The following is a 15,221-nucleotide window of genomic DNA, read 5'->3' on the forward strand; positions in this document are numbered from 1 at the left end:
TTATATAAGCTATATTCAAAGGTCCTTCAGAGCATATCACAGTGTGAATTTCTTTTTAAATGATTTAGGTAGAGAGATAATCAATCACCTTTTCCTCTCCCTGCACAGGACTTTTCTTTATTTGTATGTTGTTTATTCGATTTTAACCTGTGTGAATAAACAAAAGTAATGCATCTAATCGGGCCTGCCTACATTTACACCAGGAGAACGTTAAGTAACCTTTTAATTTGATGTCATTATAATTGATTCACTTTCAGATTAAAGCAACAGCAAAAAAACAACCTGCTTTTTCATGCTACCTTGTGTATCTGCCTCATGCGTCACATCGCTTGTCAAGCACGTCATGCATAAACAGTTCTCCAATCGATTGAAAATTGCTCCCAAAAAGCTTGTAGGGGTGTTTGTAAATGCTCTCACCAAGTCCACGAGTGAGCTCAGCAGATAAGGATGTTTGAACCGGTAGGCATGGAGTAGTAGATCTGTAACTCACAACTAATGACTTTTACACAATCTGGACTCTGCACCCTGTGCAATGTAATCTTTAATAGTGCTGCAGATCAGAGTTCAGTCTCTGTCCACGAGTCCCTGTTTACATAAGGACTGACTGAGAAAAAGAGACAGACAAATGTTGTTTACCCCCCACAGTGTGAACTAAATCAAATCAATGTGAACAATAACACCAGAGGCATGTTGGTGTCGTTGTTTTGGTTGCAAAATAATTGCTACAATATCCTCGAACATTGCAATCTGTGGGAGTTGCAATCCAACCGAGCACGAGCACAAAGTGTCTGTACTGTGAAGCCATATTGCTTTGATTAGGACATTTCTGATTCGTCTCAGTAGTTTCAGTAAAAGGAAATCATTCATGTGCATTTCAAATGGCTTTCTTCATTTAGCTGCAGGCTTTTCAATTTCTTCCGATAAAAAATTATGTTTAGGATCTAGTGAATTTATATTACAGGAATTTTTTCCCACCTAATCTGTCTAACAGAGAACTCTCAGCTCTATAGTTTCATTTCTCAACCAGACTCCATTCTGTTTTAGTCTGTAATAATCTTGCAAATGTTGAATTTTGCACAGCTACATTTGCACATTTGTAGTAGTCAGGTATACATTTATAGTGTATTGCAATAATCTTTTTGTTTTGTATTCTCTATTTAGTGTTGACATTTACATTTTATGTACTGTTCCTGTGCATTGCTGGATGACCTGCTGCTGTGCCGTACATCTATCTATCTATCTATCTATCTATCTATCTATCAATCTATCTATCTATCTATATTATAAAACTGCACTCTATACACCATGCGATAGGGCTGGATTACCAACAGGTCAAAAGAGGGCAACTGCCCAGGGGTCCCCAAAAGGCCAAATGTTCACAGTGTCAGATGCTAATTGGGAATTTTTGGGGGGAATTTGCACCAATATCAAGAGTCCTACATTATTTTGTAATATTTTGGTCATGTTTAAAATGGACCCTGTGTCAAAATCTAGTCCCAACACCTAAATTATTGTAGTTTTATTTTGTGCTCACGTGGTGTATTTTGCTAAATTAAATTGTGTTTCAATAATTAATCTGCAAATCTAAAATGGGTTATATGCATTTCTCTTTATGGGACAACTATTGCCAGGGGACACCTAAACTGAATGCATGTTGAACAGTTTTTTTTGTTAAATTTTTTTTTTCAATAGACTTTATTTTAAATTTGTAAACAATACAAAAAAAATGAAATCGTAGGTCAACAATACATATAAATGAAATAAAGGGATAAATAAAAACAAACATAAAAATAAAATAAATAATTAAATAATAAAAAAGTAACATAAACACAAAACATGCCAGGGGTTAATATAAATAAATAAATAAATAATACAAAAGTAACATAAAACACAAAACATGCCAGGGGTTAATATAAATAAATAAATAAATAATACAAAAGTAACATAAAACACAAAACATGCCAGGGGTTAATATAAATAAATAAATAATGAAAAAGTAACATAAAACACAAAACATGCCAGAGGTTAATATAAATAAATAGGTAAATAAATAAATAACTAATACAAAAATAACATAAAACACAAAACACGCCAGGGGTTAATATAAATAAATAAATTACAGAGGATATTGTCTTAATATATATTTCCATTTCTTTCTTGAAAACATTAAAGTGAAGTTTAACTGTCGCAAATTTTGCATTTATTAGTGTAAAACTTTGCGACAGTAATAATGAGATTGATTAGAAAATATTCTTTCTCACATATTGTGTTGAACCTTAAAGAATATATATATATATATATATATAATATTTTCCCAAGATAAATCTACTAACATCTTGTACTGGTGTTGAACAGAATCTGGTTCCCTCCCTGACAGCAGGGGTCGCTACGTCACCGGAAGTTTGTCCCACTAAAATCGGTCCGACTTCCGTTTCCGGCAGGCAGGCAGAGAGCCGCAACATCAACAGCCAGAAACCACCGACACATCCAGTTTAACTCCTTTAAACTCACTACAGTTAACGCGGTAAGTCTTCTGTTAGGTTGAGTTATACTGACAACATCACAAAGAACCTGCTGCATCAATCTGTCGGGTCAGAATGGAGTTTATCTGAGCATCAACAGCATTTAAACAGCTAACACTAGCAGCTAACTCCTCTCTTCTCTCTGTGTGTCAGCAGTCTGAGGATGTCCGGACTGAAGCGACCTGCTGCGGACCTCAGCAGCGGCTCCAGCGGCTCCTCGTCCTCCGGGCCGCCGCCGGAGAAGCGCAGGGAGCGGGAGGGAGAGGACGGAGCTCCCGGTGTCAGCGCTGCGGCCGCTGCTGCTGCTGCTGCTGCCGGGGGGAGCACCGCGGTGGAGACGGTCATCAAGCTGGGAGGAGTGTCCAACTCAGTGAGGACAACTCTACTACTATTATACACTACTATAATAATAATCTTTATTATCCACTACTGCTATAATAATAATAATAATACTAATACTAATACTAATCGGTCATCAAGCTGGGAGGAGTGTCCAACTCTGTGAGGACAACTCTACTACTATTATACATTACTGATATCATAATAATAATAATAATAATCTTTATCATCCGCTACTGCTATAATAATAATAATAATAATAATAATCTTTATCATCCACTACTGCTATAATAATAATAATAATAATAATAATCTTTATCATCCACTACTGCTATAATAATAATAATAATAATAATAATAATAATAATAATAATAATCTTTATTATCCACTACTGCTATAATAATAATAATAATAATAATAATCTTTATCATCCACTACTGCTATAATAATAATAATAATAATAATAATAATAATAATCTTTATCATCCACTACTGCTATAATAATAATAATAATAATAATCTTTATCATCCGCTACTGCTATAATAATAATAATAATAATAATAATCTTTATTATCCACTACTGCTATAATAATAATAATAATAATAATCTTTATCATCCACTACTGCTATAATAATAATAATAATAATAATAATAATCTTTATCATCCACTACTGCTATAATAATAATAATAATAATAATAATAATCTTTATCATCCGCTACTGCTATAATAATAATAATAATAATAATAATAATCTTTATCATCCACTACTGCTATAATAATAATAATAATAATAATAATAATAATAATAATAATCTTTATCATCCGCTACTGCTATAATAATAATAATAATAATAATAATAATAATAATAATCTTTATCATCCACTACTGCTATAATAATAATAATAATAATAATAATAATAATCTTTATCATCCACTACTGCTATAATAATAATAATAATAATAATAATCTTTATCATCCACTACTGCTATAATAATAATAATAATAATAATAATAATAATAATCTTTATCATCCACTACTGCTATAATAATAATAATAATAATCATCTTTATTATCCACTACTGCTATAATAATAATAATAATAATAATAATAATGATAATAATAAAAATAATCTTTATTTCACAGAGTGCTTTACAAATAAAAACATATTTTAAAACCGGGATATCAAAAGGTATTAAAAAGCCAATAACTAAACGCATAAAAACCTAAAGGTTAAAACAACTAAAAGGGAGCCAGCACCGGGGAGAGGATCCTCCCACACAGAGCGTCCGTTTTCTGTCCCACCGAGTTGAATCCCCCCGGGCAGACACGCCACATCTGACCGGCAAAACGAGTAATATAGCGTATGTTATTCTCTCTGGACTGTAGCCTCAACGTTCAGTAAAGTTCTGCAGGCTGCCGCTGTAGGGCGTGTAGCGGCATGACATGCTCCCCAAATGTGAAGCCAAAACATCTTGATCGCCGGCTGGTGGCTGGCTGTTAGTTTAGGAAGCGTTTGATTTGATACGCAGCTATGAGCAGAGCACACATTTTAAACGTCAGTATCTCAGGCGATCATGTTCATTTAATTATGGGAAGCCAAAATCGTGATCACGATTCAATTAATTGTGCAGCCCTACCGTCACCTCAGAGGTGTAAAGCCTGTCTTTTTGTTTGTCTACTTGTACTCATGTTTGAATCAATTATTTTTCAGGAAGAACAAGACATAAAAGCTCTCCAAGCTAAGAACCGAAAGTTGGGAGAATCTCTTGATCAAAGACAGGTAAATAAGTTCTCCAATATGTGTTTACAACTTTTTATACACACACACACACACACACACACACACACACAGAGAGGAGAGATGTTCATCTCTTGGCTCGTTGGTTTTCAGGTGATTGAGGATGAATTGCGAGAGCGAATTGAGAGACTGGAGACCCGCCAGGCCACTGATGATGCCAGTCTGCTGATCCTCAACAGATACTGGAACCAGGTAAACGAGTCCAGAGAAGGAAGCAAAAGTAAAAAAAGAAATGCGTTCAACATTAACAGTCTCCTCTCCTATAGAGTCTAAATGTGATGTACTTCTTTCTCCCTCAGTTTGATGAAAACGTTCAACTGACCGTCAGGCGTTATGATCAAGCAAGCAGTGAACCTGAGAAATCTCAGACAGGTGAGGGACGGAGCCTGAAGCCGGACACTCCAGAACCCGATGGCGACTCCAACCAGGAGCGAGCCAAGGACAGAGGTAAAGACGGAGCCGACACAGAGATCAGGACTTTGAACACAACAGATATTTGATTTAAGAAAACCAGACACCAAAGCCAAAACCCTCTTTCCTGTTCACCCGTTGCCACATTTAGGCCACCAGGGAGAGACAACCAACTCTTTCCTGGCAACGCTGGCGAGCAGCAGCAGTGAGGAGATGGAGGCTGAGCTTCAGGAGCGGGTGGAGTCCAGCCAGAAGCAGGCCAGCCACGTGGTGGAGATCTATGAGTGTCTAAAGAGCACCGTGGACCAACTGAAGGCAGAGCTGGACTCTGGAGCAGGTGAGATAAAAGACGGAAGGTTTGGGGTGGAGGAAGACGTGATGAAATTACAGTAATGGAGCATGGTTGAGATTTAAATGTATTTAAAGTGTATTTTGTTTACACGCATAAAATGTCTGCTTTTCTTTTCCAGAGGGCAGTCTGTGGCCGGCAGCTTCCAAACTGAATACCCTCCTGACCAGCGAAAACAAGCGGCTGCAACAGCTGACTGAGGACCTTAAGCAGAAGCACAGTCACATGACGAGCGAGGTACAAATCATAGGTCCTTCCATATTCACTGTTGCAGTGTGTTCCCCCTCAGGTTGAGCCAACATTAAAGGCAGGGTTGACGATGTTCTCCAGTAAACACTATCTGTTATATTGGTTGAAATGGTCTTTAGACCCCGACAGCGATCCATTACTGATGAGCTCTGAAAAAGGAGCGGAAAAGAGCCGTCATCTGTAGCTGCTGTAATCCTGTAAAAACGTCTACCAATCACTGCCTCACGGTCCGCTTGGAAAGAACCAATCAGATGCCTCCCTGCCTCCCTGCTCGTTCTCTACCCTTGGCGTGCACCGGCCTGAACTTAAAGCGCGTCGCCGCCGCACGTTTCCTGGAGAATGGAAGAGAAAACTCAGCCCTGCAGTAGCACTGCCGTGGTTACCTGTCATGAGGTAGCGTTGTTGAGTTGAGGTCCTCTCTCCGCTCTGTGTCTGTGAAGTAGTTACGATGCGGTGGAGCTCGTGCATGTGTGTGGGGGGGGGGAGGGGTCGTATCCTTCGAAGGAGCCCCGAGGGGAGGGGGGGTTTAGACGGAGCTCCTTAGGCGATGCTACTTTCAAATGATGCTAGCTTCCCAACATCGTCGACCCTATCTTTAACAGTTACAAAAATGTATGTTAATTGTAATTCTGGAAAATAACTGGGACTACTGAGCTTTTGCTGCCACATCGGAGGCTGATTATTTGTAAGAGAATTTAGGCACTTTTAGTCTTTGAATAAGAAATTGGTAGATTTAGTAAAACATTAAATTCCTTCAAACTCATTATGACTCTGTGAAAAGTAAGTTATCAAGTATGTTGTTCATTTGTTTTTTCTCTTAGTCCGCCTCCTCCAGTAACAGCTGCTTTGTTGCAGAGTAATATCTTCGTAAGGATTATGTTTCTATCAGCTCTTGTGTGTGTGTGTGGTGTCAAGCCTCTGTGTTCCTGTCTTGTCCAGTCCCGGCCGCTTGGTCGTGCAGCTAACAAAGCAGACCAGCGTGTCAGCGAGCTGCAGGTTCTGATCGAGGAGCTCCAGTGGGACATGGAGAAGATCCGCCGCCGAGAGAACAGACTGAATGCTCACCTGACTGAGATACTGGAGAGGGTGAGGATGTGTTATCTCAGAATCTGTCCGTGACAGCGTAATGTTTATGTTATATTGAGGTATGTTATAACACTCCCTGTAATGCATCCCAGGTGAACAGCAAAGGCTATAAGGTGTGTGGGGAGGCCAGCAGCGTTTGTGGGACCATCACTATTAACAAGAGAAAGGTATGAATTGTATTTCACAATTTTTGATAATTAAGAGAAAGGTGTGATTTTGTAGTATCTTACTTTTCATACTCGTTGACATTGTCCCTCTCCTCTCCTCTCCTCTCCTCTCCTCTCCTCTCCTCTCCTCTCCTCTTCTCTCCTCTCCTGTCAAGTTTGAAGAGATGAACAGTGATATGGAGGAGAACACGGAGCTGGCAGACAACCGCTTCGTTGAGCTGCAGAAGCTCCAGCAGGACCTGCAGAGTGTTCACCAGGAGAACAACAACATGAAGGTGGACTTGTGTTTCTCACACCGTTCTTTTGACTTTCATTTGTTAAATGACCCATTAATGGATTACAGTATTCTCTCAGTCATGGTGGCGCAGCTATAACTTTAATTTACTGCTATGATGAGTACAAAAACAGGTCAAAAATGATCCTTGGAAAACCACTACTGCCTCAGTGTAAATGTTTACAGGTGAACTTCTAAAACGTTATTCAGTACTTTTATTGTATTAAATATTATTTTTCTCTTTGGCTACTGTCCCTGCTTCTCTTTCTTTCTTTCCTTTCTCTCAGGTGGAGCTGCTGAGTCGAGCAGAGGACTTTGTAAAAGAGACTTCAGAGTACCGCTGCCTGCAGTCACAGTTTTCTGTGCTCTACAACGAGTCTCTTATCCTCAAGGGTCAATTAGATGAGACGCGCGCTCGTCTCAACACTACCAGGACGGCGAGGCTTCGACAGCTGGAGCACATGGAGGTAAGTGTGTGTGTGTGTCTATCTATGTGACCTTTTGTCCTTTCCTTACTCTCATCCGCTCTGTGTGCAGAATGATGAGGTGGCTCTGCAGAGGAAGGTTCGTACCGAAGTGTTTCAGCTGGAGGACACGCTGGCTCAGGTCAGGAAGGAGTACGAAATGTTGCGCATTGAATTCGAACAGACTCTCGCTGCCAACGAGCAAGCAGGTAACTAACAGAATTGGGTTACATGGTCAATTAGGTTCAAGAATTTCTTGTTTCCCTGTTTCACTCTGCCTACCTCTTTCTCTCAGGTCCCATCAACAGGGAGATGCGTCACCTGATCAGCACGCTGCAAACCCACAACCAGCAGATGAAGGGGGAGGTGGTGAAATTCAAGATTAGACTGAGAGAGACACAAACTGAGCTCAACCAGGTAAGTCACAAAGAGAAACTCATGCAGCAAAATAAATTAAATAGTTATGTCACTTTCATAGTAACACATTTGTATGTGTATAGTATAGTAAAGCACAACCACACATCACACATCATCTTTTGCTTCAGGTCCGTGCTTCGAAGGGCAACGCCATCCTCCAATCCCAGTCGAGCACAGAGATGGACGTGAAGGATGAGACGACCTCTCCTTCGACCCCGTCCATCTCTGGGGAACCTGTTGTCAAGACGGAGCCCGACAACGGCTCCTCCACACCCAGCAGCACCGGTAACTAACACCTAGTTGACCGACTATGAATGTAAACAAATGAAATGGACGCGTTAGGACTGTCCTGGTTGACAATTTCTCATTTAATTTAATTTTCTTTCTACAGGAGCCTCTGTGAAAACGGAGCCTGGAGCTGAACCGGATGCAACAGTGAAAGACGAGGAGAAAGAGGAGAAGAAGGAGGAAAAGAAAGATAAGGACATTATAAAGAAAGAGGAGAAAGACCGAGAGCGGGACAAAGAGAAGGAAAAGGAGAGAGAGAGGCCGACCCGCGGCGGTGGGAGCAGCGGTTTGATAAAGGACGAGAAGGAGAAATCGGGGAGCAGCGGCCAACCTGAGGAGTCGGCCGGGGAGCGGCTGTCTGTGGTCGGAGGGTCAAAGAGGAAGGAGATGGAGCAGCTGAAGATCGTCCGAGCGGAACTCAAGTAGGTCGCACAGAATGATTGATTGAATGACGGTATCATTAATCATTCAATCATGCTAGATCATTGAGTATTCTGCAGGGATGGTCACAAACACCTCAGTTAATACATAGAAATAAATAAACATAAAATGCACACATATGTGTGTCTTTCACCCAGACCTAGTGACAAGAAGCAAGGAAGTTTTCTGTCTGGCATTTTTTTGCTTCTTGTCCTGAATTTTGAGTTGATTTTGGGAGATTTTGATTTTAAACAATATTCATTCATTCATTCATCTTCAACCTCTTATCCGGGGTCGGATCGCGGGGGCAACAGTGTGGAGATATAATCTCTCCAACTAGTCCTGGGTCTTCCCCGTGGCCTCCTCCCAGCTGGTCGTGCTTGGAACACCTCCTCACTAGATGCCCGAACCACCTCAGCTGGCTCCTTTCAACGCAAAGGAGTAGCGGCTCTACTCCGAGTCCCTCACGGATGACTGAGCTTCTCACCCTATCTCTAAGGGAGACGCCAGCCACCCTCCTGAGGAAACCCCTTTCGGCCGCTTGTACCCGCAATCTAGTTCTTTGGGTCATGACCCAGCCCTCATGACCATAGGTGAGAGTAGGAACGAATATTGACCGGCAGATCGAGAGCTTTTCCTTCCGGCTCAGCTCTCTTTCCGTCACAACGGTGCGGTAAAGCGAATGCAATACCGCCCCCCGCCGCTCCGATTCTCCGTCTCCAATCTTACGTTCCATCGTCCCCTCACTCGGGAACAAGACCCCGAGGTACTTGAACTCCTTCACCTTGGGTAAGGACTCATTCCCTACCCGGAGAAGGCAATCCATCGGTTTCCTGCTGAGAACCAACAATATATTTACATTCCATTTGCTTTTCCTATTGGAAGACAAAATATGTGCCATGTTGATATTTATTTTAAGAAATCATAATATACGTCACGCACCACGGTTGCAGAAGAGGACGGTTGAAAGAAACAATGTTTTTTCCCACTATATTGTTGTTTTGTTTTTGTGCTGCTCTGGTTTCTGTGGGTCAGCGTCAGACTGCAGCATCCAATAACAATGTGCCTAACCCACAAAACATGGGAATGAAATCACCAGTCATATGATTCTGTGAGTCACCAGCAGGGGCTCACATGATGGAATAGTAGACTCTTGTCTTTATATATGGCAGGTAAACAATAAATCACTGAGAAACAGGTGAAAAATACGATGATTTCCTCCCTCATTTTCATTTCAAGGTCTTTTCAGAAACGTGTAGCAGTGCCGTTATTGATTTCTGACCCTGGAGGATGGAGTTTAGTTAATGGCTCTTACCTTTACTGTGCAGGAAAGCCCAGGAGTCCCAAAGGGAGATGAAACTGCTGCTGGACATGTATCGCTCAGCACCGAAGGAGCAGAGGGACAAAGTCCAGCTCATGGCTGCAGAGAAGAAGTCCAAGTCAGAGGTGATCAACACTGCACTCTGTAGAAGTTTCTGTTGATATGTAGAAGACTTAAGAATCGGTTCTAGCATGATTCATGGATATTTGTGAAATTGTTGTGTTGTGGCAGTCCCATAATAAGAATACTGATTCCAGGGAGAGGAGCTGCGACAGAGGCTGAGGGAGCTGGAGGAGAGGGAGAGGAGGGAGGGCAAGAAAATGGCAGACGAAGAGGCTCTGAGGAAGATTCGCTCTGTGGAAGAGCAGATCGACATCCTCAACAAGAAGCTCTCTATAGCCAAACAGGTGTGTGAGCCGGTCGTTGTGTTTTTTATGCACAAACAAAACCTCCTTTTGCTCTCTTAACACTATCACCCCCCCCCCCCTACTCTCCGCCGCAGGAGGAGGACGCACTGCTGAGCGAGATGGACGTGACGGGCCAGGCCTTCGAGGACATGCAGGAACAGAACATCCGTCTGATGCAGCAGCTCAGAGAAAAAGACGATGCCAACTTCAAGTTGATGAGCGAGCGGATCAAGTCCAACCAGATCCACAAGCTGCTAAAAGAGGAGAAGGAGGAGCTGGCCGACCAACTGCTCACTTTAAAAACACAGGTGAGCCACCAGGCAGCAACGTGAGGTGCAACCTGCAAGAATAAGGGTTTCGTACACACGTTTTGTGGTTTGTATACAGTTCAATTGCAGTGATCACCACCTTATATTCTCAATATACTCTTCAATAAAATGGCTTGTTGAGTTAAAGTTTATACAATGCATACTTTGCTCTTCACTGTTACTTTTTTGTGTGTCTGCTGCTACTTGTTTGCCCAAATTCCTTTTAATCGTGTATTCCTCAAAAATTCACGTCTGTCTTTTAGCTCAGATTTTTTTCTAAATCTTCATTCACCATCATAATTTTTCTGGGATTGTGCCCATTTGTCAGGTGGACGCCCAGCTGCAGGTAGTGAGGAAGCTCGAGGAAAAGGAGCGCCTCCTGCAGGGCACCATCAGCACTGCCGAGAGAGAGTTGGCACTTCGAACACAAGCTTTGGACATGAACAAACGCAAGGTAACATGTCGTTCAGTAACGATGAGCCACGGCTAAACAGAGTAAAATTATCTTAAAAAGGGTGAGCTGCTAGTGAGGGAATTAAACTGTAAGGACATTTAGATATGCACAGTTGTTGTAAACATTATTCCCATTTAGGCTAAATAACATCTCTCTGTCGTCGTCCTCCAGGCTCAGGAGTCTGCGTTGCTGTCGGAGGAGGTGCGAACTCAGCTGGAGCAGGTTCAGCAGAGGCTCAAACTAGTCCGAGAGGAAGTCATAGAGAACAGCATCTCCAGGGAGAAGGAATCCTTTAACGCCCGACGAGCACAGGTAACAACGTCCACAAATAAACTCAAGATATAAAATGTCTAGAAGTGCATGGACTTAAAAGACAAGACATGGTCCAAACGCACATTTACATTTTTTAAAAACATATCGGCATAGATCGAGGTGAAATGTTTTTATTGTTATTTATTTTTTCATAGCCGCGATACACAGTAAAACTAAATTATCTTAAAGGTAGGGTTGACAATGTTGGAAAGCTAGCATAATTTGAATGTAGCATCGCCTCAGGAGCTCTGTCTAAACTAAAATCCCAAACCCTTTCATTGTGGGGCTTATCCTCGTTAGTTTCATGTTGTGCGTTCACATGACGGTGGGAAGCTCCAGCATGTGAGTCTCCAACATTGACTGCTAAGAAGGACTATTGCTTTCCTAACGTCTGTTGTCAAAGCGGAGTCCTTTCACTTCCAGCCGTTAACTCTCTGACTGTGTTTCAGGAGGACATTTCCAAACTAAGAGGAAAGATTGAGAAGGCCAAGAAACCAGCTGAGAAAATAAGCAACGGAGACGATATCCTAAATGAAGAAATCAATGACTATAAGGTAGGTTTCTGGGATGTTTTCACTTCTGCTTCAGGAAAGTCAAATCATTTACTGAAGCATCAGGTCAGGGGTTTATGGAACATCCACACAGATGAACAATTCCTCTCAAAGTCAAGTGTCACTAAATTAACTAAACCAAGATGCCCCAATAGTTAGGTTTTTGTCCTCTATCAAATTGTTTCTGTGCGACTGTTGTCTGCATAAGAGCACCTACATTCACATTTAGTGAAATGCACTTTTTCACCTCCTTGCAGGGAGTTAGACATGAAGGTGGTATAAATCTTCTGATCTGTATTCTAAATATGAAACTATAGGTAGCAGCTGGTTAGCTTAGCTTAGCACAAAGACCGGAAATAGAGGCAAACGGTCCGAAGGTAATAAAATCCACCAGCACCTCTAACGCTCACTAATGAACTTGTTATATTTCATTTGTTTTTTTCTGTATAAAAACAGAAATATAAAAATAAAAACGTTATATGCCAGACTGTTTCTTGGCTGTGAGTGTTGCACAATCACAAAATACCAAATCAATTTTAAATATACATTCTTTTACAGATGTAGTCATTCAGAAACATGTTCAGAGCTTGTATCTCTTAATGTATGGCAACATGCAGCTAATGTTGTACATTTATTTTTCTCCCCACATAAATATGGTATGTTCTGAGGATCGGGGAGACGGATCAACTCAGGTTACATCTCTCACATCCTTATATTCTCTCTCTACTCTCATGTGTCTCGTGTAAGACGGAAGTTTAACTGAATGAATAATCTTTGAGACCAGCTGTCTCTGTGATCACACTATTTCAACGGGAACACACAAGGACACTTTACAAATTCAGACCAACTGTGCAAAGACTCAACATCACACATTATGAACGACTGGCTTTTTACAAAGAGTAGTTTGTGTAGTCAATGATTAGATTTAGATTTCTGCAGCTCAAATGGGTCATGATTAGAGTTATTCAAGATTTGGTCATAAATATGTGTAATAAGTGTAAGAGGTTTTAACTTAATCGTGATTGGTCCAAATGCTCTGATGCACGCTGCACATACCACAAGATTTGTGGGTCAACTGTTCTCTGTACTCTCCGCTGGTCTTGAGGATCACTCGTGGCGACATCGGAGTTATAATCTGTCTTCATATCATGTGATGTGTTCCTGAAATCCGTGTTCTTGCTTAAGGGCAGCTGAGCTTGAAGATATTTGTGGCCATTCATTAGGAACCACTCAGCTCGGGAACAAAAATGGCTTCTCAGTTTTATTGTTCAAACCATTCCCTCTCTCCCTCTCTCTCTGTCTCTCTCTCCCTCTCTGTCTCTCTCTCTCTCTCTGTCTCTCTCTCTCTCTCTCTGTCTCTCTCTCTCTTCCTCCCCCAGGCACGCTTAACGTGTCCTTGCTGCAACTCTCGGGTGAAGGACGCGGTGCTGACAAAGTGCTTCCACGTTTTCTGCTTCGAGTGCGTCAAGACACGCTACGACACACGCCAGAGGAAGTGCCCCAAGTGCAACGCCGCCTTCGGAGCAAACGACTTCCACCGCATATACATCGGCTGAAGCTGCGTCTCCCCCCCCCCCCTCCATTTGGATGCTTGTGAGGGGAAAAGTGTCAACAAGATAAGATATTAGTACAAAATGTCCTGGGAGCGAGACTCACCATGCACTCCTGTGAACATGAACCTCCCCCTGCTCCTCCTGCGTGTAGAGGACACCATCAGTGTGATATTCCATCTCCAGAGGAACGCAGCGATGCTCTGAACTGAACGCTTACAAATCTTTTGTGTTGTTTTTGACTGAATTCAGCCCATCCAGTATCCACTACTAGTATGTTTTCAGATTACTGGTGCAGGAAGAATGTAGAGAAAGATGTGAGTTTGCATCGCATACTGAGTTTTGTGGTGTGTATGTATGTGAGTGTGCGTGCGTGCATTTGAGAACAATTACAGAAGCCAGTAAACACAGAAAAAGATTAGTACAGTGGATGTTTGTATGATGGTGTGTGTGTGTGTACATACTGTGTCACTATTTCTTTTTTTTCTTTTTTTTTTACTTGCTCTAAACTGTCTCTCAAATCTGACATGATGCTGTGTAATTGCTGCTCTTATTAGTTATTAAAGTGTCATCTGAACTGTCCAGCTTCTCCTTCCATTTCACAGTCTTTCCATCTTAAAGGTCCCATATCATGCTCATTTTTAGGTTCTTACTTGTATTTGTGTTTCTACTAGAACATGTTTACATGCTTTAATGTTAAAAAAAACACATTATTTTCCTCGTAGTGTCTGCCTGAATATACCTGTATTCACCCTCTGTCTGAAACGCTCTGTTTTAGTGCATTTCAACGGAATTGCGTTGCTAGGCAACAGCTTGGGTCCATGTTTACTTCCTGTCAGCTGATGTTATTCACATACACTGCAACCAGGAATAAACTGGGACACATTTATAATGTTTACGTTTAAAACCGTGTAATGATATATATACACTCACCGGCCACTTTATTAGGCACACCTATTCAATTGCTTGTTAACACAAATAGCTAATTAGCCAATCACATGGCAGCAACTCAATGCATTTAGGCATCTAGACGTGGTGAAGACGACTTGCTGAAGTTCAAACCGAGCATCAGAATGGGGAAGAAAGGGGATTTAAGTGATTTTGAACGTGGCATGGTTGTTGGTGCCAGACGGGCTGGTCTGAGTATTAAACTGCTGATCTACTGGGATTTTCACGCACAACCATCTCTAGGGTTTACAGAGAATGGTCCCAAAAAGAGAACATATCCAGTGAGCGGGGGTTGTGTGGACGGAAATGCCTTGTTGATGTCAGAGGTCAGAGAAGAATGGGCAGAGTGGTTGGAGATGATAGAAAGGCAACAGTAACTCAAATAACCACTCGTTACAACCAAGGTATGCAGAATACCATCTCTGAACGCACAACACGTCCAACCTTGAAGCAGATGGGCTACAGCAGCAGAAGACCACCCGGTACTAGCAAGGTGTACCTAATAAAGTGGCTGGTGAGTGTATATTGTATATTTGTGACATCACAAATGGACAGACGGCTTGTTTCAAACGTGCAA

At 41.5% G+C, this 15,221-nt stretch overlaps 1 protein-coding gene across 2 annotated transcripts; it reads left to right on the forward strand.

The window, feature by feature from the left end:
* Nucleotides 1–2,365: 2,365 nt before the first annotated feature.
* On the forward strand, nucleotides 2,366–14,474 carry rnf20 (ring finger protein 20, E3 ubiquitin protein ligase). Of its 2 annotated transcripts, none has more exons than XM_074647567.1 (22): nucleotides 2,366–2,524; nucleotides 2,679–2,892; nucleotides 4,582–4,650; nucleotides 4,762–4,860; nucleotides 4,968–5,115; nucleotides 5,231–5,416; nucleotides 5,550–5,665; nucleotides 6,617–6,763; nucleotides 6,856–6,930; nucleotides 7,086–7,205; nucleotides 7,492–7,671; nucleotides 7,742–7,877; nucleotides 7,964–8,085; nucleotides 8,214–8,370; nucleotides 8,477–8,795; nucleotides 10,122–10,239; nucleotides 10,372–10,521; nucleotides 10,617–10,829; nucleotides 11,158–11,283; nucleotides 11,455–11,595; nucleotides 12,045–12,149; nucleotides 13,526–14,474. In XM_074647567.1, exons 2-22 carry the CDS (start codon nucleotides 2,686–2,688, stop codon nucleotides 13,700–13,702), a joined length of 3,111 nt encoding a protein of 1,036 aa, XP_074503668.1. In that variant the 5' UTR covers nucleotides 2,366–2,524; nucleotides 2,679–2,685; the 3' UTR covers nucleotides 13,703–14,474. The 2 variants fall into 2 exon arrangements, with proteins under 2 accessions (XP_074503668.1, XP_074503667.1); XM_074647566.1 differs by having other exon boundaries at nucleotides 2,367–2,524; nucleotides 2,676–2,892.
* The last annotated feature ends 747 nt before the right edge of the window (nucleotides 14,475–15,221 follow it).

Source organism: Sebastes fasciatus, chromosome 10, assembly GCF_043250625.1.
Source record: "Sebastes fasciatus isolate fSebFas1 chromosome 10, fSebFas1.pri, whole genome shotgun sequence".
Lineage (NCBI taxonomy): Eukaryota > Metazoa > Chordata > Actinopteri > Perciformes > Sebastidae > Sebastes > Sebastes fasciatus.